This window comes from Leucoraja erinacea, unplaced genomic scaffold (assembly GCF_028641065.1).
Source record: "Leucoraja erinacea ecotype New England unplaced genomic scaffold, Leri_hhj_1 Leri_353S, whole genome shotgun sequence".
Classification (NCBI taxonomy): Eukaryota; Metazoa; Chordata; class Chondrichthyes; order Rajiformes; family Rajidae; genus Leucoraja; species Leucoraja erinaceus.
The window spans coordinates 1-23,560 of record NW_026576254.1 but is presented as its reverse complement, the minus strand read 5'-3'; the positions used below and the strand labels follow the sequence as shown (position 1 = coordinate 23,560).

At 49.0% G+C, this 23,560-nt stretch overlaps 1 protein-coding gene across 1 annotated transcript in view; it reads right to left on the bottom strand.

Annotated features, from left to right (window-relative positions):
- The window catches only part of LOC129693579 (deleted in malignant brain tumors 1 protein-like), a gene marked incomplete at its 5' end in the record, with an annotated part of 39,743 nt that extends 16,187 nt beyond the window's left edge, over nt 1-23,556 (bottom strand). Inside the window, 3 exons of the mRNA XM_055630378.1 lie at nt 18,238-18,549; nt 20,768-21,079; nt 23,307-23,556. Coding sequence (XP_055486353.1) covers nt 18,238-18,549; nt 20,768-21,079; nt 23,307-23,556 — 874 coding nt within the window. The remainder of the gene's footprint in view (nt 1-18,237; nt 18,550-20,767; nt 21,080-23,306) is intronic.
- Nucleotides 23,557-23,560: the final 4 nt, after the last annotated feature.

Genomic DNA, 23,560 nt, shown 5'->3' with positions numbered 1-23,560 from the left:
CTATGTGATGGATGTTTATGTAAAATGTAATTGTGTTGTGTCTGGGGTCTATTTGTGTGTACTGTATGGCTGCAGAAACGGCATTTCATTTGGACCTCCAGGGGTCCAAATGACAAATAAATAGACTATTGACTATTGACTATTGACTTTAACACCAAGCCACCCATAACAAGATACAACCAAATCTGGGATGTAAGTGTGGTCCTGACCATGGTAAGGAATTGGTCGCCAGCTACAGCATTAACTCTGGACAAACTAACTAGGAAAATGGTAATGCTGATGGCGCTGGTCACAGCGCAAAGGGTCCAGTTATTGCAAATATTAAGACTGGATGGCTTGACTATGGCGGCAGGAAGTTTGTTTTTTGTGATCCAGGACCTTATTAAACAAAATAGACCAGGATCAGCGGGGCAGGTCGTAGAATTTATGGCCTACCCGGAGGACGAACGTCTCTGTATAGTGAAGCACGTTTTGTTATACATTGAAAGGACAAACGCTATCAGAGGCAAGGAAATGGCTCTTTTAATCAACCATAAGAAACCGTACCGTAGAGTGTCAACTCAGTCCATTTCGCGGTGGCTGAAATATGGGCTAAGAAAGGCGGGAGTGGACACTAACATATTTAAATCTCACTCCACCAGGGCTGCAGCTACATCCGCAGCAAAACGCCTTGATGTATCCATGGACCAAATCCTCAGGACTGCAGGATGGTCGTTGGAGAAAACGTTTCAGAAATTTTATAACAAACCAGTTAGGAGTATAGGAACGTTTTCGGGAAAAAAATTAAGTTCTGTATGATAATTTATCCCTGAAGAATACATGGGTTATGATTTGAATTAATAAGATATTATTTATCATTTACGTTAAATAATTGGTATGAATGTTTTGAATATCATTAACAATTTCTCCCAAACTACCAAGGCAGTTGTGGAGCATGGCCTCGTTCCACGGCATGAGGTCACAGAGCTTTGAAATCTTCACGTAGTCACTCACGTGACTCCGAAGTAAAATAGTAAGATTAAACGAGAACTTACCAGTTTGAAGTTTGATCTTCATTTTATGAGGAGGAACGTTGAGGGAATACGTGCCCTCCGCTCCCACCCTCGTATGGTCATATCTTAAACTGGTATCTCTTTAATAATCTTACTATCTTAGGTCATTATAGTGTATCTGTGACCTCACACCGCTGCTTTGAAGGATGACACACATGCGTCGTAAGCGGGGTTCTTCACGTATTCCCCCAACGTTCCTCCTCATAAAATAAAGATCAAACTTCAAACTGGTAAGTTCCCGTTTAATCTTACTATTATATGGAGTAAGCCATTTAGAACGGAGACAACAAAACACTTTTTTCTCACAGAGAGTGCTGAGTCTGTATAATTCTCTGCCTCAGGTGGAGGCAGGTTCTTCAGATGCTTTCAAGAGAAAGCTAGATAGGGCTCTTAAAATAGCGGATTTAGGGGATATTGGGAGAAGTCAGGAACGGGGTACTGATTTGGGATGATCTGCCATGATCACATTGAGTGGCGGAGCTGGCTCGAAGGGCCAAATGACAGACTCCTGCACCTATTGTCTATTGTATATTGTCTAAACCCCTTCCCCATAGCAACCTCTCCCCTAAACCACCCACCCCACACTCTTCCTCCTCCACATACTCCCCCTCATACCACCGCTACCCCTCACCCACACCCCCGCCTCCCCGACACACACCTCTCCCCCAAATACCCCCTCCCACACACACACACCATGAAGTCATGGAACTAGTCATAGTCGTAGACGCATAGTCATTGTCATATAATCATAGAGGCATAGTCATAATCATGGTCTTAGAGAAAGTTGAAAGATTTGAAAGTCACAAAATGGATTCTGCTTAGATTGGTGGTTACACTACCACTGCTAAGAAGAAAAAATGTTTCGCCCTTCTTCCATAACACTAGCGAGATAACATAAAAAACTTGAATGTTTTGCTCTATGATATAAACAATCAGAAGAATGTTTAGGCACTTGGCTCTTACTCATTAATCTACAAGATTATAATATGCGTCAACAAGGCAAAAAAAAAACCCAAGTGATTCTGCAGCTTCTGCAGCATAACCATATATGGGCTAATCTTTCCTCTCTCGGGAGAACGTGTCAATCTTAACAGGCAAGAGGTTGTACACTACAATGGTCTATAAGATAAATAATTGCTGAATCGCTGATTGTTGGGGTACAAATATATCAGAATGAACATTACCTCTTTGTGTGGGGATAGAATGCTACTGTACTGTCTGCATTATACATAGTGTAAGAGTGACGGTCAGACCAGACTGGGCGAAATAAAGACTTTACTACTTGATTACCAATTTTATTGCGTTTTGTCTGTTTGAAGTGAAACAAACCTTTGCACTATGACTATTATTAAGACTATGTTTCTGTGACTCTGTGATTGTGACTGACTCTGTCTCTATGACTCTATGACGATGTCTCCATGTCTCCATGTTTCCACGCCTCCACGCTTCTACGCCTCTACGCTTCTACGCCTCTACGCTTCTATGCCTCTACGACTCCATGTCTCTGACTGTGACTCTATGATTTTGACTCTATGGCTCTATGTCTCTATGTCTCTAAGACTATGACTATGAGTCTAAGACGTCGTGACTATGTATCTATGACTATATGACTATGAATTTGTCTCTATGTTTCTATGATTATGACTATGACCATGGCTCTATGACTCTAAGACTATGACCCTATGTTCACCTCCATCATCCTAACTGCGATCTACATCACACCAGTGACGTGCGGTGAGGTCAATGGCTGCGGAGGCCCTGGCTATAATCAGTGGCTCGGCCCTCCATTTATTTATCACCGCGTGTCCCCGAGAGAGAGGAGGGTGGAGCCGTGGCTGGGGGAGGGAGGAGAGGAGAGGAGGAGAGGGGAGAGGAGAGGAGGAGAGGAGATAGGTGGGGCGAGAGGAGAGAGGAGAGAGGAGGAGAGAGGAGAGGGAGGGAGGGAGAGGAGGAGAGAGGCGAGGAGAGGAGAGAGAGAGAGGAGAGGAGAGGAGAGGAGAGGAGAGGAGAGAGAGAAGGAGAGAGAGGGAGAGGAGAGAGGGAGAGAGAGGGAGAAAGGGAAGGGGAAAAGGGCGGGAGAAGGAAGAAGAGGGGGGGGAGAGGAGAGGAGAAAGGGGGAGGGAGAGAGTGGAGAAGGGGAGAGAGAGGAGAGAGAAAGAGAGAGAGGGGAGGAGAGAGAGAGAGGGAGAGGATGAGAGAGAGAGAAGAGAGAGAGATGGGAGGAGATGGAGAGAGAGAGAGAGAGGAGAGGGAGGAAGGGAGAGGGGGAGAGGGGAGAGGAGAGGAGAGGAGAGCGGAGAGAGGAGAGGAGGAGATGGAAGGGAGATGAGGAGAGAAGGAGAGAGAATGGAGAGAGAATGGGGGAGGGAGGAGAGGGGAGAGAGGAGAGGAGGAGAGGGAGGGGGAGAGGGGAGATGGGAGAGCAGGCTGGAAGAGGGGAGGGGGGAAAGAGAGGAGAGGAGAGGGGAGGAGGGGAGAGAGGGGAGAGAGAGGAGGGGAGAGAGAGGAGGATAGAGAGAGGAGGGGGAGGAGAGGAGAGGGAGGAAGAGGAGGAAGGAAGAGAGGGAGAGAAAGGGGGAGGAAGAGGGAGAGAAGAGATCCCCAAGAGACCAAAGGAGGAGAAGAGGAGGGAGGGAGAAGAGATGAGGAAAGGAGGGAGAGAGGGAGAGGGAGAGGAGAGAGAGAGGAGAGGAGGAGAGAGGAGGGAGAGGAGAGGAGAAGAGAGAATGGAGAGGTGAGAAGAAAAAGAGAGAGAGAGAGGAGAGGAGAGAGAGAGAGAAGAGGAGGAGGAGAGAGAGAGGAGAGAGAGTGAAGACGGAGAGGGATATGAGAAGGAGAGTGAGAGTAGAGAGAGAGAGTGAGGAGAGAAAAAAGAAAGGGGAGAGAGAGGGAGAGGAGAGGAGAGGGAGAGAGAGGAGGAGAGGAGAGAGACAGGAGAGAGAGAGGAGAGGAGAGAGAGAGGGAGAGAGGAAGAGAGATGAGTGGGAGGAGAGGGACTAGAGAGAGAGGAGAGGAGAGAGGAAGGGAGAGAGGAGAGGGAGCAGGAGAAGAGCGACAAGGAGAAAGCAGATGGGAGGGGAGGAGGAAGGAGAAGGAGAAAGGGGAGGAGAGGAGGGAGGTAAAAAGGGAAAAGGGGAGAAGAGACAGAGAGAACTAGGGAAGGGGGAGGAGAGGTGGGGGGAGAGAAGGGGGTAAATGTGAGAATGGAGAGAGGGGGGGAGAAGAGAGAGGACTGAGAGAGGGGGAGGGGGAGAGCAAGGGGAGGAGAAGAGAGAGGGGAGGAGAGGAGAGGGAAGAGTCTAAGGTGTGGGGAGGAGACAAGAGGGAGGTCTGCCTAGGAGAGGGGGGAGAAGAGAGAGGGCTCTCCTCTTGGGAGGGGAGATCCAAGAGAGAGGGGAGGAGGGAGGAGAGGGAGGAGAGAGAATCTCAGAAGAGAGAGGAAGAGAGAGAGAGAGGAGGGAGAGAGGGAGTGGGAGGGAGAGGAGGGAGAGGAGAGGAGAGGAGAGGAGCGGAGAGAGAGGGAGGAGAGGAGAGGGAGGAAGGAGAGGAGCAGGGAGAGGAGGGGAGAGAGAGGAGAGGAGGGAGAGAGGGGAGAGTCTGGAGAGGAGAGGAGAGGGGAGGTGGAGAGGAGAGAGAGGGGAGGGGTTAGAGAGAGAGGGAGAGAAGAGGAGAGGAGACGGAGGAAGAGGAGGCAAAAAGGGAGGAAGGAGAGGGAGAGGAGAGGGAGAGAGCCCAGAGGGAGGATAAGGGTGTGTGGAGAGAGGGGAGAGAGGAGGGAGAGAGGGGGAGGAGAGACGAGAGAGGAGAGGGACGAGGGGAGAGAGAGGTAGGAGAGGGGAAGGGTTAGAGAGAAGATGGGAGGAAGAGAGAGGAAAGAGAGGGGAGAGAGAATGAAAGCGGAGGAGGGAATAGAGAGAGGAGAGGAGAGAGAGAGGAGAAGAGGAGAGGGAGAGGGGTGGAGAGGAAGGTGAGGGGGAGAGAGAGTGGGGAGAGAGAGGGGGAGGAGAGGAGTGGAGTGGAGAGAGGAGAGGGAGGAATGAAGAGAAGGGAGGAGGGGAGGGGAGGAGGGAGAAAGGTGGAGGAAGAGGAGAGGGGAGGTGAAGAGGGGGAGAGAGATGGAGAAGAGAGAGAGACGGAGACTGCGAGATAGAGAGGGGAGAGGGCTCGGAGAGAGGAGAGAGGGGGGGGATGAGAGAGAGGGAGAGGATGAGGGGGTTTATGACGGAGAGGAGAGAGAGAGAGGAGAGGAGAGGAGAGAGAGGAGAGGGGAGAGAGAGGAGGAGGAGAGGAGAGAGAGGAGAGAGAGAGAGAGAGGGGAGGGAGAGAGAGGAGGGGAGAAGGGGAGAGAGAGAGGGAGGAGGAGAGAGAGAGAGAGAGGAAGAGGAGAAGGGAGGAGAAGAGAGGAGAGATGGGGGGAGGAGGGAGAGAGAGGAGAGGGGAGGAAGAGCTGAAGGAGAGGGGAGAGAGAGTAGGGGAAGGGGGGAGGAGGGAAAAGGATGAAGGGGGGAGGGAGAGGAGAGAGGAAGAGAAGGGAGGGAGAGAAGGGAGAGGAGAGGGAGAGGAAGAGGGGAGAGAAAAAAAGAGGGAATGAGGAGGAGAGGGAGAGGGAGGAGAGAGCGGAGAGGAAAGGGAAGGAGGAAGGGAGGAGAGAGAGGGGAGAGGAAGGGAGAGAGGAGTAAGGAGGAGGGAGAGAAGGAAGGGGATAAGAGAGGGGAGAGGGAGAGGAAAGAAGGGGAGAGAAGAGGAGAGGGAGGAGGGGAGAGGAGGGAAGAGAGGGGGGGGAGGAAGAGGAGAAAAGGAGAGAGGGAGGGAAGAGGAGGAGGGGAGGGGAGGAGAGGAGGGAGAGAGGGAGAAAAGGAGAGGTGGAGAAAGGAGAGAGGGAGAGGAGAGAGGAGGGAGAGAGTTAGTGGGAGAGAGGGGAGAGAGAGGAGGAGAGAGGGGGGAGGGTAGGGAGGGGAGGGGGGGAGAGGAGAGAAGAGAGAGAGGGAGGGAAAGGAGGAGAAGAGAGGAGAGAGGAGAGAAGAGGAGGAGGGAGAAAGAAGAGAAAGAGGAGAGAGGAGAGGGAGAGGGGGAGAGAGCGAGGGGATTAAAAGGGAAGTGAGGAGAGAGTGAGGGAAGGGAGAAGGAAAAAGGAGAGGAGAGCCAGGAGGAGAGAGGGAAGAAGGAGGAGAGAGAGAGAGGAGAGAAAGGGAGGAGGAGGGGAAGAGAGAAGGGAGGGAAAGAGAGAGAGGGGAGGAGGGGAGGAGGAGGGACGGAGAGAGAGAGGGAGGGGGGGAGAGGAGGGGAGGGGGAGTGAGGAGGAAAGAGAGAGAGGAGAGGGGAGGGGAGAGGAGGGAGGAAGAAAGAAGGAAGAGGAGGAGAGGAGAGAGAGGAAGGGGAGGAGGGGGAGGAAGAGAGGAGGAGAGGAGAGGAGAGGAGAGAAGAAGAGAAAGAGAAAGGGGAGGGAGGAGGGAGGAGAAGAGAGAGAAAGAGAAGAGAAGAAGAGAGAGTAGGAGAGGAGGGAGAGGAGAGAAGAGAGGAAGTGGGAGAAAGGGGAAGGGGAAGAGAAGGGAGAAAGGGAGAGAGGGGAAGGGAGAAGGGAGAGGGGAGAAGGGGAGGAGAGAAGAGGGGAGAGTAGTGAAGGAGAGGAGAGGAGGAAGGAGAGAAGGGGAGGAGAGGAGAAGGAGAGAGGAGAGAAGAAGAGGGAGAAGAGAAGAGAGGAGGACAAGAGATGGAATAAAGGGAAAAGAGAGGAGGGAAGGAGGAGCGAGAATAGAGAGGAGGAGAGAGAAAGAGGGGAGAGAGGAAAGAGAAAAGGAGAGAGAGGGGGAAGAGAAAGAAGGAAGGAGAGAGGGGGGGGGAGAGAAGGGAAGGAGAGGGAGGGAAGGAGAAGAGAGGGAGAAAGAAGGAGGAGAGGGGAGAGAGGAAGAGGGAAGAGAGAGAGAGAGAAGAGAGAGAAGGGAAGGGGAGAGGAGGGAGAGAGGAAGGGAGAGGAGAGAAGAGGAGAGGAGGAGCGAGGGGAGAGGAGAGGGGAGGAGTGGAAGAGAGGGAGAGGGAGAAGAGGGAAGAGGAGGAAGGAAGAGAGAGGAGAGGAGAAAGAGAAAAGAGGAAGGAGTGAAGAGAGAGAGGAAAAGGAGAGAGAATGGAGGGGGGGGAGAGAGAGAGAGAGGAGGTGGAGGAAGGATGAGAGAGAGAGGAGAGAGGGAGAGAGGAGAGGAGAAGAAGGAGAAGGAGAGGGAGGGGGGGAGGGAAGAGAGGGAGGGGAGAGGAGGAGGAGAGGGGAGGAGAGAGAGAGGAGAGAGAGGGTGAAAAGAAAGAGGAGAGATGAGAAGAGAGGGGGAGAAAAGGAGGGGAGAGGGGGAAGGAGGGGAGAGGGAGGGAAGGAAGGGAAAAGGAGAGAGGGAGAGAGGGAGAGGAGGGAGAGGAGAGGAAAGGAAAAGGAAGGAGAGGGGGAAGGAGAGGAGAGGGAGAGAGGAGGGAGAGAGGGAGGAGGGAGAAGAGAAAGGAGAGGAGAGGAAGAGGAGAGGGGGGGAGAGGAGAGGAGAAAGGGAGCGAGAGGGGAGGGGGGGGGGAGGGAGAGAGAGGGGAGGGAGAGGAGGGGAGGATAGGGGAGAGGAGAGGACGGGGCGGAGGAGAGGGGGGAGGAGAGAGGGGGAGGGGAGGGGAGAGAAGGAGAGAGAGAAAGAGAGAACTCGGAGGAGAGGGGAGAGAAGGAGAGGGGGAGAGAGGAGAGGGACGAGAGAGAGAGAGGAGGAGAGAGGGGGAGAGAGAGAGAGAGGAAGAGAGAGAGAGAGAGGGAGAGGAGGGAAGGAGAGAGAGAAAGGAAAGGAGGAGAGAGGGAAGGAGAGAAAAGAGAGAGAGAGGGAAGGAAGGAGAGAGAGAAAAGAGAGGGGGGGGAAGAGGAGGGGAAGGAGGGGAAGGAGAGGGGGAGGGGAGAGGAAGAGGGAGGAAGGAGGATCGAGGGACTCTGAGAGGAAGAGAAGGAGGAGGCAAGAGAGAGGAGGGGAGGAGAGGAAAGGGGAAGAGAGAGAAGAGAGGGAGAAGAGGAGGGAAGAGGGAGGAAGAGAAAGAAGAAGAGGGGAGGGGAGGAGTGGGGAGAGAGGAGAGGAAAGAGAGAAAGGGAAGAAGAGGAGGAACAGAGAGGAGGGGGGTGGAGAGAGAGAGAAAGAAGGCGAGAGAAGGGAGAGGAGGGGAGGAAGGAGAGGGAGAGGAGAGAGAAGAGGAGAGAATAAGAGAGAAGACCAGAGTAAAAGAGAGGAGAGAGGGGAGGAAAGAGGGGAGAGGAGAGGAGAAGGAGAAGAATAGAACAGGGGAGGAGAGGAGAGGGAGGAGAGGAGAGAGGGAGAGAGGAGAAGGAGACGAGAAACAGAGAGAGAAATCGGAGAGGAGCCCCCCAGATACAGAGAAGGGACAGGGGAGTTTAAAAAGAGAAGGAGGGAGAGAGGGAAAGACAAAGAGGGGAGAGAGGAAAAAAGTTCCCTGAAAGAGTTGGTACTGAGACTAACTACCCCTGTTCAGTTAAACCCTATCCAGTTAAAACCCTGACTGGCCACAGATCAATACTGATCCCCCAATCACCAGTTAGAGAGTATGCGGCCACTTTTTGACAGATGAGGTTGAAACAGAGGTGCACTTCCTACTAAAATGCAAAGAAGATGACAAAACAAGGAAAACATTATTTGACAAGCTCAGGCTGGCAACCCCTCATTTTAAAGAACTAGATGATTCATAAAAACTGAGAATTATCCTGGCGAAGGAAATACGGCACAATACGTAACAGCATGCCATAACCTGAGACACGGTGAATTACCAACATGCACATATGTACGCGCACACTAATTGACATTAACTGACACAAAAACAAATTAAACTGCTAAACTTGCTAATCTGTTGTACTGCTTACAGCTGCAAGAAGTCAAGTCAAGTCAAGTCAAGTCAAGTTCATTTGAAAGTGGCAATGCTCGCGGACTTTTGTAGCATTCAATAAAGGGCTATATGCCTATTGCGAGTTTATGTACAAGGACATATATATCCATGCCCTGTATACTTGTTTTTATACTAATGCGTTTTACATAGGTATCTCATGTTTTATACTGGCAATATAACAATGCATTTTTTATCATGACAATAAAGTTTTTTAAAGGGAGAGAAAGTGAGAAGGGAGAGAGAGAGAAGGGAGAGAGAGAGCAGTGGGAAGAGAGAGAAGGGAGAGAGAGAGGTGAGAGAGAGAGAAAGGAAAGGAGAGCGAGAAGGAGAGAACGTGGAGAGAGCTAATGGGAGAGAGAATGGGGAGAGAGATAGAATGTGGAGATAGATAATGGGGAGAGAGAGATGGAGACAGAGAGAGAATTGGGAGAGAGAGAGAACGAGGAGGGAGAGAGAGAATGGAGAAGCAGAGAGAGGGAGAGAGAGAGAGAGAGAGAGAGAAAGAAGAGAGAGAGAGAGAGAGAGAGAGAGAGAGAAGAGAGAGAGAGAGAGAGAGAGAGAGAGAGAGAGAGAGAGACAGAGAGAGATGGAGAGAGAGAGAGAGGGAGAGAGAGAGAGAGAGAGAGAGAGAGAGAAAGAGAGAGAGAGAGAGAGAGAGAAGGGGGCGCGATAAGGGAGCGAGAGAGAAGGGAGACAGAGAGAGGAGAGGAGAGAGATAATGGAGACAGTGTGAATAGGGGAGAGAGAATGGGGAGATATAGAGAATGGGGAGTGAGAGAGTGGGGAGAGAGGAGAGGGAGGAGAGGAGAGAAACAAGAAGAGATTGAGAACTGATAGAGAGAGAGAATAGAGAGAGAATGGGGAGAGAGGGGAAAGAGAGAAAGAGAGAGAGAGAGAGAGAGAGAGAGAGAGAGAGGGAGAGAGAGAAGGGAGAGAGAGAGAGAGAGAGAGAGAGGGAGAATGAGAGGAGAGAGAGAGAAGGGACATAAAGTGAGAGAAGGTTGAGAGAGGAAGGGAAGGGGAGAGAGAAGGGAGAGAGATAAGGGCGCGAGAGAGGAGAGTGAAAGATAAGAGGAATAGAGAGGGTGTGAGAGAAGTGGAGGCGAGAAGGGAGCGAGAGAGAGAAGGGCGAGAGAGAAGCGGAAGAGAGAGAGAGAGAGAGAAGGGTGAGAGAAATGAAATAGAGAGAGAGAGAGATAGAGGAGATTAAGAGATAATGGGGAGAGCGAGAATGAGGAGATATAGAGAATGGGGAGAGAGAGAGAGAGGGGGAAGAGAGAGAAAGGAGAGAGATATAAGGGAGAGAGGAACGATGACACGTTATAAACCGCAGCCTTCCCATTCTGACCACCACCGAAAATCCGACTTCTTCTTCCAGCCTACAGGGAGCAATTGAAAAGAGCACCCCAGAGGTGAGGACTGTACAGAGCTGGTCGGCGGTGGTGGTGGTGGGGCGGGGGGGGACGTGCTGTGGTGGAAGGGGAGGGGGCGGTCAGAGGAACAACTCCAGGACAGCTTGGAGTCTGTAGAATGGGCAATGTTCAGAGACTCGGCAACCGACCTGAATGAATGCACCACAGTGTTTACATAATTCATAAAGAAATGAGAGGAGGCCTCCTTCCTAACAAAAACTTCCCGAGTGTTTCCTAACCAGAAGCCTTGGATGAGCGATAAGATTCGCATTCTTCTGAAGACGAGATCCCGGGCATTCAGGTCTGATGATACAGAAGTCTACAAGAAGTCCAGATGCGACCTTTGTAAGGCCATCATCAAGGCCAAGAGGGATTTCTGCTCCAAGCTTGAGGATGAGACAGATGTGCGGCAGCTGTGGCGGGGCTTGAATGCCATCAGCTTCTACAAGACGTAATCAGGAGGCAGCTCAAATGTCAGCAGCGCATCACTCCCTGACAGGCATAATGCGTTTCGCACACGCTTTGATAGGGCGAACACTGATGTGCTTGGCCAAGCCCCCATTCGCTGTGATGGTATTTCAGTCACAGTCACAGAGGCCGACGTTAGAATATCCTTCAAGAGTCTGAACCCCCGAAAAGCACCTGGACCTGATGGTATACCCGGTCGTGTTCTGAAAACATGTGCGGACCAACTGGCTGGAGTTCTTAACGGACATTTTCAACCTCTCAATTCAGAGGTCTGAGGTTCCCACCTGCTTTAATAGGGCATCAATAATACCGGTGTCAAGAAGAACAAGGTGACGTGCCTGAATGGCTATCGACCAGTGGCACTAACGTCTGTGGTGAGGAAGTGCTCGAGAGGTTGACTAATACGCATATCAACTACTACCTCGACAAGACCCTCGACCCACTGCAGTTTCCTTACCTCTACAACAGGGCAACGGTGGTTGTGATCTCACTGAATCTCCACGCCGCTGTGGGCCACTTGGACAACAATACATGGCCGGCTGTTATTCATTGACTACAACTCGGCATTTGATTCAATCCCCTCCAATCTGGGTACCATGCTCTCACATCTGGGTCACTGCGCATCCCTCTGCAATTAGATCCTCGACTTCATCATCCACAGATCACAGTTTGTCCGTACTGGTGGAAACGTGTCAGCCACGATAACAATCTGCACGGGAGCACCTCAAGGCTGCGTGTTTATCCCCCTGCTGTACTCACTCTGTACTCATTTCTGCGTAGCCGGACATAGTGCGAACTCCATCGTCAAGTTCGCTGACGACACCACTGTTGTGGGACGAATCACTGATGGTGATGAGTCAGAGTATAGAATTGAAGTGATTGAACAAATGGTGCCAGCACAACAACCTGGATTTCAACACCAGCAAAACCAAGGAAATGTTTGTGGACTTTGGAAGGGGTAGGATAGGGACCCGTAATCCCTTTTATTTCAACGGTTGAGAGAACTTCAAATTTCTGGTAGTGCATTTTTCCGAAGATCTTTGCTCGGCCTAGCACAATGATGCGATTATAAATAAGGCGCCTCTACTTCCTGAGAAGGTTATGGAGAGTCGGTATGTGAAAGAGGACTGTCTCGAACTTCTACGTGTGCACAGTAGAGAGCATCCTGACTGGTTGCTTCGTGACTTGGTTCGGCAACTTGAACGTCCAGGAGCGGAAAAGAGAGCAAAACGTTGTGACCACTGCCCAGTCCAACATCGGCTCTGACCTCCCCACCATCGAAGGAATCTATCGCTGTCGCTGCCTCAAAAAGGCTGCCAACATCATTAAAGACCCACACCATCCTGGTCACACACTCGCTTCTCCGTTGGCCATCGGGAAGAACGTACAGGAGCTTGAAATCTGGAACATCCAGGTTCAGGAACAGAAACCTCCCCTCAGCCATCAGGCTATTAAACACAACATCAAATCAACTCTGACCAATAACAGCCTATTGCAATTTATCAGTTTAATTATTGTGTATATATGTGGTCTATGGCATGTAGACACACTGAACATTTATCTCCTGTTCTGTATTATGTTTACACATTCTGTTGTACTGCAGCAAACAAAAATGTCATTGTCCTATCTGAGTCAAAGGGGAATAAAACTCTCTTGACTTGACTTCTTGAGTCTTGTCTATGACTTTATGTTTTGTGTCTCTATGTCTGTATCACTCTATGACTATGACTATGACTCTGTGACTATGACTCCATGACTGAGTCTATGACTATGCCTACATGACTCCATGACTCCATGACTTTAACTGCATGACTCTATCACTCCATGACTATATGACGATGGCTCTACGACTATGACTCTATGTCTATGACTCCACGACTCCGTGTGCAGACGTGTCGCCGACGGACGTGAAGCCGAAGCAAATAAGTGGATGGCAAATACATGAATGGAAACGAAGCCGAAAGGCCAATATTTCCGAATGGAAACGAAGCCGAAACGCCAACTAAGCAAAAGGTTGGGATGTTTAAATGCACACTAAGTGAAAGGCTGCATCACCTAAAAGCAAAGTCATCGATTGGCTGCTTTGACGAAACACCGACTAATCCGAAAGACGGCGTCACCTACAAGCCAACGGAACGAACGCCGCTCAACAGAAAAGTCAAACAACGGGCATGACGTTGCCTGGGGCCGGGACTTGTCAGCGATTGGTCCAGACCCCCGCGTCTAACACATCACTGTGGAGGGATGAACGTTGTCCCACACCTCCGCTTCACCCGACCCACAGCCCGCGGCTGGTGGCTGTGGGAGAGTGGGGCTGTCCAGAGGGATGCACAACTTCGGCCGCTTACAACATGGTGCTTGGGTTCAGATTGCCCAGTCACCTATGGCGTGTGTGGTAAAATGTTACCCACTCTCCCGTCTCCCCTTATCTCTCTCTTCTTCCCTCTCTCTCCCTTCTCTCTCTCCCCTTCTCTCTCTCCCCTCCCCTATCTCTCCCCGTCTTTCTCCCTTCTCTCCCCTCTCTCTCTCTCCTGCTCTCTCACCACGTCCTCTCTCTCCATTTCCTCTCTCCCCTCTTTTTTGTCGACCCTCTTCTCTCTCTCCCCTCTTTTCTCTTCCCCATTCTCACTCTACCCCCTCTCTCTCTCCCACCCCCCCTTCTCTCTCCCCTTTCTCTCCCCTCCCCACTCTCGCTACACCCTCTCTCTCCCCCTTCTCCCCTCTCTCTTTCTCTCCCCTTCTCTCTTTATTTCCCCATTTCTCCCCCCACTCTCCCTCTCCTCTCTCTACCCCACTTATGCGGAAGTCTTCAGGTCTGAAGAATGGTCTTGACACGAAACGTCACCCATTTTCTTCAGTTATGCTGCATGTCCCAATGTGTTACTCCAGTTTTCTTTGTCCATGTTCGGTTAAAACAATGTATCTGGTATTTTGTGCGTGGGAGCTTGTGTGCGTTCCGCAAGCAACCCGATGGTAATGATAAAATGTGCTTATTGTTGTCAAGGTGGGGGGGGGGGGGGGGGGGGGGAGTGTTCGGAGATAAAAATGGTTCGTTGTCATGCACCCTTGTCATTCGTGTGAATGTGTGTGCGCCCCCTCTATGTTTAAAATGCGATTTATGCCCTGTCTGTCCCCGCGGCCGGGGAGGGGGTGAATCACCCGGTGTGGGTGTCAGGGTCCGGGGATCGGCGGGGGGGGGGGGGTACAGACGGCCCGGGGCATAGTAAATGCGGAACGCACACCACACAAGCTTCCACGCTCAATACACCAGCATCTGTAAACTGTTTTAACAAAAGAGTAACTCAGCGGCACACGCAGCATCACTGGATCGTATGAATGGGTGATATTTCGTGTCCAGACTATTCTTCAGAACTGAAGCCTGGTTCAGAAGAGTTTCGACCAGAAACGCCACTCATTCCTTCTCTCCAGCGATGCTGCCTGTCCCACTGAGTCATTTCAGCATGTTGTGTCTATCTTTGCTGTTAGTGCCAGTTTCCCAACTTCCATAGCCGCTCTACATAAGTGGGTGAGAGAGGGGAGGGGGGAGAGAGAAGTGAGAGAGAGAAGGGAGAGAGAGGACAGCGGAGAGAAAGAGAGAAGGGGAGAGAAATATAAGGGATGGAGTGAAGGGAGAGAGAGGGGGGAGTGGAGAGAGGGGGGAGACGGGTGAGAGGGAGAAGAGGGAAGATACAGAGAAGGAGAGAGATAATTGATAGAGGGGGAGAGGAGGGGGAGATAGGAAGAGAGAGAAGGGAAATTAGAGGGGGAAGAGAGAAGGGCAGAGATAATGGAAGGGAGGGAGCGAATCGAGCGAGCGAAGGGAGAGAGAGGGGGCAGGGAGAGAAAAGGGGAGATAAAAAAGTAGAGAGAGATAGGGGGGAGAGAAAGATAAGGGGAGAGGGAGAGGGGAGAGAGGAGGCGGAAAGAGATGAGGAAAGAGAGAAGAGAGAAACGCGAGATTCTGGACCAATTACAGACAGATCCCGCCCACCGTTAACGTCATGCCCCTTAGTTCACTTTTCTGTTGAGCGGCATTCGTTCCGTCGGCTTGTAGGCGACGCCGTCTTTCGGATTAGTTGGTGCTTCGTCAATGTAGCCATTCCGTCAGTTTGCTTTTAGGCGACGCAGACTTTTCGTTAGTTGGCTTTTAGGCGTCCCGGCCTTTCGGTTAGTTTGCATTTAGCCGTCTCACCCTTCGTTTCCATTCGGCTATTTGGCGTTTCGGTTTCGTTTCCATTCGGTTATTTGACTTCCACTTCTTTGCTTTGGACTCTTGTCCGTCGACCCCACGTCCGGGTACCCTATGATTATGCCTCTGGGGCTCAATGCCTCTATGACTCAAACACTATGACTCTCTAACCCTAAGGCTCAATGTCTATGGCGATATGGCTATACGGCACAATTTCCATAGCTCTATGAAGATGACCATTATGACTCTATGACTGTGCTTCCACGGCAACAAGACTCTCTTACTATGACTATGTCTCTATGCCTTTGACGATGCCTATAGCTCTATGGCTGTCTCTATGAATGTATGACTCATTATCTCTATTTCTCACCCTCTATTACTATGACTATCCATAGGTCTCGATGTCTGAGCATGTCTCCGTACTCCCTATGTCACCTGTGACTGCACACGAGTACATGGTACTAACACCATATCTCTATATGCAGATGATACTACGGTGATTGGCCTCATCAGCAACAACGATGAGCTGGCCTACAGGGAGGAGGTCTCAGTCTATAGCAGCATGGTGCGCTGACAACAACCTGGCCCTGTAACTCCAAGAAGACCAAGGAGCTCATTGTAGGAGGAAGTCCAGACTATGGCACGCTGTGACCCCCATTGACTCTGTGTCTCTGTGGTGGAACGTGTCTGTGACTCTCAGTGACTGTGGGAGTTGACATCGGTGATGATGTCTCTTTGTCCCGTAATACCTGTCTCTCTGATCAAGAAGTCTCTCAGCGTCTCTTCTTCCTGAGGAGACTGTTTCTATGACCATGTGTCTCCTCAGATCTGGTGTCTCTACCGCTGCACCATCGAGAGCATGTACCAACTGCATCACAGTATGGTATGGCTCTGCTCTGTGTGTGTCTCTATGGCTCTGCAGACTCTGGTGAAAATCTGTCTCAACGTATCCGGGTCTCTATGAATTGATCTGTAAGTATCTGCTGTCTGCGGAGGTCTCTCAGCATCTATGGACTGCTCTCATCCCTATGACTACGCCATGGACTGTTTACCCTCCTACCATCCGGGAGGCGCTACAGGTCTCTCCGTTGCCCTGTGACAGTCTAGGTCGAGGAACAGTCCCTTCTGGTCTCTCGGTCTCTGTGTCTCTGACTAAACTGTGTCTCTATGTCTATATGTCTATATGTCTCTATGTATCTGTGTATCTGTGTCTCTATGTCTCTCTCTGAATATAATTATGTATGTCTATGATTCAATGGAGATGGCTGTATGACCATAACGTTGTGTGTATCTCTGTCTATGACAATGACAATTACTATGAATCTGAATCTGAGAGACGCAGGATTCTGGACCAATTGCAGACAGATCCCGCCCACCGTTAACGTCATGCCCGTTATTTCACTTTTCTGTTGAGCGGCATTCGTTCCGTTGGCTTGTAGGCGACGCCGTCTTTCGGATTAGTTGGTGTTTCGTCAATGTAGCCATTCGGTCAGTTTGCTTTTAGGCGACGCAGCCTTTTCGTTAGTTGGCTTTTAGGCGTCCCGGCCTTTCGGTTAGTTTGCATTTAGCCGTCTCACCCTTCGTTTCCATTCGGCTATTTGGCGTTTCGGTTTCGTTTCCATTCGGTTATTTGACTTCCACTTCTTTGCTTTGGATTCTTGTCCGTCGACCCCACGTCCGGGTAACCTATGACTATGCCTCTGTGGCTCAATGCCTCTATGACTCAAACACTATGACTCTCTAACACTAAGGCTCAATGTCTATGGCGATATGGCTATACGGCACAATTTCCATAGCTCTATGAAGATGACCATTATGACTCTATGACTGTGCTTCCACGGCAACAAGACTCTCTAACTATGACTATGTCTCTATGCCTTTGACTATGACTATAGCTCTATGGCTGTCTCTATGAATGTATGACTCATTATCTCTATTTCTCTACCACTCTATTACTATGACTATCCCTATGTCTCGATGTCTCCATGTCTCCGTGCCCCTATGTCGCTGTGACTACTTGAGTCTATGATTATGAGTATATCTCTATATTTCTATATCTCTATGTCCCTGTATCTCTGTGTCGCCATGACGCTGTGACTGTTATCTGTCTCTGTGTCTCTGTGTATCTGTGATTATGACTGTGGTTCTGTGACCCTGTGTCTCGTGTAAGTGTCTCTGTGATCTATGACTTGGTTTTTTGAGCACTGTGACCTGTATGTAGACGTGGTGTTTCTCTATGTCTCTGTGACTCTTCACCTCATTGAACTCTGTTTTACCGATTAGTGAAAGGTCTGGAATGCGAATGTGGAGAGTATGTTCTCACCGGTCTCTGTGTCTATGTCTCTAGTCACTATGACTCAGAATAACTCTGTATCTATGAATCTGTGAGATAAGAAGGAATGTATTTTGTCTCTGTGAGGTGAATCTGTGTCTCTGTGTCTCAGAATGTCTCTGGATGTCTCTATGTCTATTTATGTCAGCGTATGACATATTTCTGTGTCTCTGTGTCTCAGATGTCTATATGCGATCTATGATCTGTTGTCTCTGTGTCTCTGATATATCATGTATCTATATGTCTCTATGTATCTGTGTCTCTGTGTCTCTATGTCTATATGTCTCTATGTATCTGTGTCTCTGTGTCTCTATGTCTATATGTCTCTATGTATCTGTCTCTATGACTATGACTCTATGTCTCTGTCTCTATGTATCTGTGTCTCTCTCTGTGTCTCTGTGTCTCTGTGCCTCTGTGTCTCTGTGTCTCTGTGTCTCTGTTTCTCTGTGTCTCTATGTCTATATGTCTATATGTCTCTATGTATCTGTGTCTCTGTGTCTCTATGTCTCTCTGAATATAATTCTGTAACTCTATGATTATGACTATGGCTATGGCTGTATGACCATGACTTTGTGTCTCTCTGTCTATGACTATGGTTATTACTATGTATCTATTGCTCCATGCCTCTATGCCTCTATGCCTCTATGTCCCTATGTCTCTTTGACTCAAAGTCTCTATGACTCTTTGACACTAAGTCTCTGTGACTATGGCTATACGTCTCTATCTCCATAGATCTGTGACTATGAACGTTATGACTTTACGACGGTGTTGCTACGGCGCTGTGGCTCTCTAACTATTCTTGCACAATTACTCTACGACTATGACTCCATGGCTCCATTGTTATGCGCCTCTATGGCGCCATGACTATTAGCTCCATACCTCCATCACAGGTAACGCCAACATCTTCGGCGTGCGTGCAATCGTGAACCTCCCATCCTGAGAAGGAACAGGCCGACAAGAACATTTCGGAACCATTGCAGGCAACCTGGTCCATCCAGATCTTCCCACTGCCTGCCACAAAACTGCCACCCACTTGTGCAGTGTTGGCCGACGGGCATCCAACTTGTCGGCAAACGACATTCGCATCTTTGATATCCCAATCATCGTCACAAACCGTTCCCCAAATATCATTGTGGAGGATTTCCACTCTTCCAGAGCATTTACTTCCGTCCACCAATCTCACGTCCACACCTGGAATTAAATGTATGGATAACTCCTTGAGGATTGCTTTTAGTTTGAGTGTAGTTTTACCAATTTTACAGAATAAAAGTACGTTCCTTTAAAAAAAAAAGGAGACGAGGGGGAATTCCTTTGTTCAGAAAGGTATGAATCTGTAGAATTCCTTACCACAGTTGACTGTGGAGGCCAGTTCAGTGTATAGTTTTAAAGCGGAGATTGATAGATTCTTGATTTGTAAGGGTTTCAGGGATCCCAGGAAATGGTTAAGTGGGTTAAAATATGTTGAACATTTGAAAGCATTAGACCTGTATTAGCTGGAGTTTAGAAGGATGAGTGGGTACCTCATTGAAACTTACCGAATAGTGAAAGGCCTGGATAGAGCGAATGTGGAGAGGATGTTTTCACCGGTGGGAGAGTCTATGACCAGAATCCATAGACTCAGAATAAAAAGATGTATCTTAAGAAAGGAGATGAGAAGGAATGTATTTTGTCAGAGAGAGGTGAATCTGTGGAATTCATTGCCACAGAAGGCTGTGGATGTCAAGAAAATGGATATATTTAAGGCAGCGTTTGACAGATATTTGATCAGTAAGGGTGTCAGAGGTTATGAGGCGATGGCAGGGGAATGGGGTTGAAATATAATTATAGTACAGCAATGATGGGCCAAATCGCTTAATTATGCTATGAGAACTGATGTTCGTGATCCAAGGAATACATGACTGTACGGCTATGAATATGATACTATGACTTGGAACATATGATTAACTTTGTGACTGTGGCTCTTATGTGACTCTGTGACTGTGGCTCTGTGACTGTGGCTCTGTGAATGTGGCTCTGTGACTGTGGCTCTCTGTGACTGTGGCTCTGTGTCTGTGGCTCTGTGAATGTGGGTCTGTGACTGTGGCGCTGTGACTGTGGCTCTGTGACTGTGCCTCTGTGACTGTGTATCTGTGACTGTGGTTCTGTGACTGTGGCTGACTGTGGCTCTGTGACTGTGGCTCTGTGACTGTGGCTCTGTGACTGTGGTGACTGTGTGGCTCTGTGACTGTGAGCTCCTGTGACCTGGAGTCTGTGTACAGTTTAATACTGTGACTGTGGCTCTGTGAAGGGCATTATTGTGACATATGGCTCTGTGACTGATTCAGTGACTGTGTGGCTGTGACGCTGTGAATGTGTTTCTCTGTGTACCTGTGACCATGGGTCTGAGACCATGGCTATGACTGACTCTATGGCTGATTGTGTATGATTCTGTGAATGTAGCTCTGTGAATGTGTATCTGTGACGGTGTATCTGGGACTGTGGCTCTGTGACTGTGACTGTGGCTCTGTCTCTGTGTCTCTGTGTATCTGTGATTGTGACTGTGACTGTGGTTCTGTGACCCTTTGACTCTGTGTCTCTATGTCTCTGTGACTCTTTGACTGTGATTCTTTGACACGGTGACAGTGAATGTGACGTTGTCCCGTATCTCTTTGTCTCTGTGTCTCTACTTTTCAGAGAGTGATCTCTGGAACTCTGTCTGCTACAGATCTGTAGTTGAGGCCAGTCTATTGGCTATATTTGTGTCTAGATGTGGCCCTTGGGCTAAGGGGATCAGGGGATATGGAGAGAAGGCAGGTACTGTGGCTCTGTGGCTCTGTGTCTGTGGCTCTGTGACTGTGGCTGTGTGACTGTGGCTCTGTGACTGTGGCTCCGTGACTGGGGCTCTGTGACTGTAGCTCTGTGACTGTGGCTCTTTGACTGTGGCTCTCTGACTGTGGCTCTCTGACTGTGGCTCTCTGACTGCGGCTCTGTTTCTCTGTGTCTCTATGTCTATTTGTCTATATGTCTCTATGTATCTGTGTCTCTGTGTCTCTATGTCTCTCTGAATATAATTATGTAACTTTATGATTATGACTATGGCTATGGCTGTATGACCATGACTTTGTGTCTCTCTGTCTATGACTATGGTTATTACTATGTCTCTACTGCTCCATGGCTTTATGCCTCTATGTCCCTATGTCCCTATGTCTCTTTGACTCAAAGTCTATATGTCTCTTTGACACTAAGTCTCTGTGACTATGGCTATACGTCTCTATCTCCATAGATCTGTGACTATGAACGTTATGACTTTACGACGGTGTTGCTACGGCGCTGTGGCTCTCTAACTATTCTTGCACAATTACTCTACGACTAAGACTCCATGGCTCCATTGTTATGCGCCTCTATGGCGCCATGACTATTAGCTCCATACCTCCATCACAGGTAACGCCAACATCTTCGGCGTGCGTGCAATCGTGAACCTCCCATCCGGAGAAGGAACAGGCAGACAAGAACATTTCGGAACCATTGCAGGCAACCTGGTCCATCCAGATCTTCCCACTGCCTGCCACAAAACTGCCACCCACTGGTGCAGTGTTGGCCGACGGGCATCCAACTTGTCGGCAAACGACATTCGCATCTTTGATATCCCAATCATCGTCACAAACCGTTCCCCAAATATCATTGTGGAGGATTTCCACTCTTCCAGAGCATTTACTTCCGTCCACCAATCTCACGGCCACATCTGGAATTAAATGTATGGATTACTCCTTGAGGATTGCTTTTAGTTTGAGTGTAGTTTTACCAATTTTACAGAATAAAAGTACGTTCCTTAAAAAAAAAGATGAGGGGCAATTCCTTTGTTCAGAAAGGTATGAATCTGTAGAATTCCTTACCACAGTTGACTGTTTGTGTATAGTTTTAAAACGGAGATTGATAGATTCTTGATTTGTAAGGCTTTCAGGGATCCCAGGAAATGGTTAAGTGGATTAAAATATGTTGGACATTTGAAAGCACTAGACCTGTATTAGCTGGAGTTTAGAAGGATGAGTGGTTACCTCATTGAAATTTACCGAATAGTGAAAGGCCTGGATAGAGCGAATGTGGAGAGGATGTTTTCACCGGTGGGAGAGTCTATGACCAGAAGTCATAGACTCAGAATAAAATGATGTATCTTAAGAAAGGAGATAAGAAGGAATGTATTTTGTCGGAGAGAGGTGAATCTGTGGAATTCATTGCCACAGAAGGCTGTGGATGTCAAGAAAATGGATATATTTAAGGCAGCGTTTGACAGATATTTGATTAGTAAGGGTGTCAGTGGTTATGAGGCGATGGCAGGGGAATGTGGTTGAAATATAATTATAGTACAGCCATGATGGGCCAAATCGCTTAATTATGCTATGAGAACTGGTGTTCGTGATCCAAGGAATACATGACAGTACGGCTATGAATATGATATATGACTTGGAACTTATGATTTTTGCTTTGTGACTGTGGCTCTGTGAATGTGGCTCTGTGACTGTGGCTCTGTGACTGTGGCTCTGTGACTGTGGCTCTGTGACTGTGGCTCTGTGACTGTGGCTCTGTGACTGTGGCTCTGTGACTGTGGCTCTGTGACAATGGCTCTGTGACTGTGATTCAGTGACTGTGACTCTGTGACACTGTGAATGTGATTCTATGTGTACCTGTGACTATGGGTCTGAGACCATGACTATGACTGACTCTATGGCTGATTATGAATGATTCTGTGAATGTAACTCTGTGAATGTGTATCTGTGACGGTGTATCTGTGACTCTGTGACTGTGACTCTGTGACTGTGGCTCTGTGACTGTGACTGTGGCTCTGTGACTGTGGCTCTGTGACTGTGGCTCTGTGACTGTGGCTCTGTGACTGTGGCTCCGTGACTGTGGCTCTGTGACTGATTCAGTGAATGTGGTTGTGACTGTGGCTCTGTCTCTGTGACTGTGGCTCTGTGACTGTGACTGTGGCTCTGTCTCTGTGTCTCTGTGTATCTGTGATTGTGACTGTGACTGTGGTTCTGTGACCCTTTGACTCTGTGTCTCTATGTCTCTGTGACTCTCTGACTGTGACTTTTTGACTCTGTGACAGTGAATGTGACGTTGTCCCGTATCTCTTTGTCTCTGTGTCTCTATCACTCTGATTATAACTCTGTTTCTATGAATCTGTGTATCTGTGTCTCTATGTATCTGTGTCTCTATGTCTCTGGTCTCTGTGTCTCAACGTCTCTATGACTATGACTCTATGTCTCTGTCTCTATGTATCTGTGTCTCTCTATCTCTATGTCTCTGTGCCTCTGTGTCTCTGTGTCTCTGTTTCTCTGTGTCTCTATGTCTATATGTCTCTATGTCTCTGTGTCTCTGTGTCTCTATGTCTATATGTCTCTATGTATCTGTGTCTCTGTGTCTCAACGTCTCTATGACTATGACTCTATGTCTCTGTCTCTGTGCCTCTGTGTCTCTGTGCCTCTGTGCCTCTGTGTCTCTGTGTCTCTGTTTCTCTGTGTCTCTGTGTCTCTGTGTCTTTGTGCCTCTGTTTCTCTGTGTCTCTATGTCTCTATGTCTCTATGTCTCTGTGTCTCTGTGTCTCTATGTCTCTCTGAATATAATTCTGTAACTCTATGATTATGACTATGGCTATGGCTGTATGAGCATGACTTTGTGTCTCTCTGTCTATGACTATGGTTATTACTATGTATCTATTGCTCCATGGCTCTATGTCTCTATGTCCCTATGTCTCTATGTCTCTTTGACTCAAAGTCTCTATGACTCTTTGACACTAAGTCTCTGTGACTATGGCTATACGTCTCTATCTCTATAGATCTGTGACTATGAACCTTATGACTTTACAACGGTGTTGCTACGGCGCTGTGGCTCTCTAACTATTCTACGACTATGACTCCATGGCTCCATTGTTATGCACCTCTATGGCGCCATGACTATTAGCTCCATACCTCCATCACAGGTAACGCCAACATCTTCGGCGTGCGTGCAATCGTGAACCTCCCATCCTGAGAAGGAACAGGCCGACAAGAACATTTCGGAACCATTGCAGGCAACCTGGTCCATCCAGATCTTCCCACTGCCTGCCACAAAACTGCCACCCTCTTGTGCAGCGTTGGCCAACGGGCATCCAACTTGTCGGCAAACGACATTCGCATCTTTGATATCCCAATCATCGTCACAAACCGTTCCCCAAATATCATTG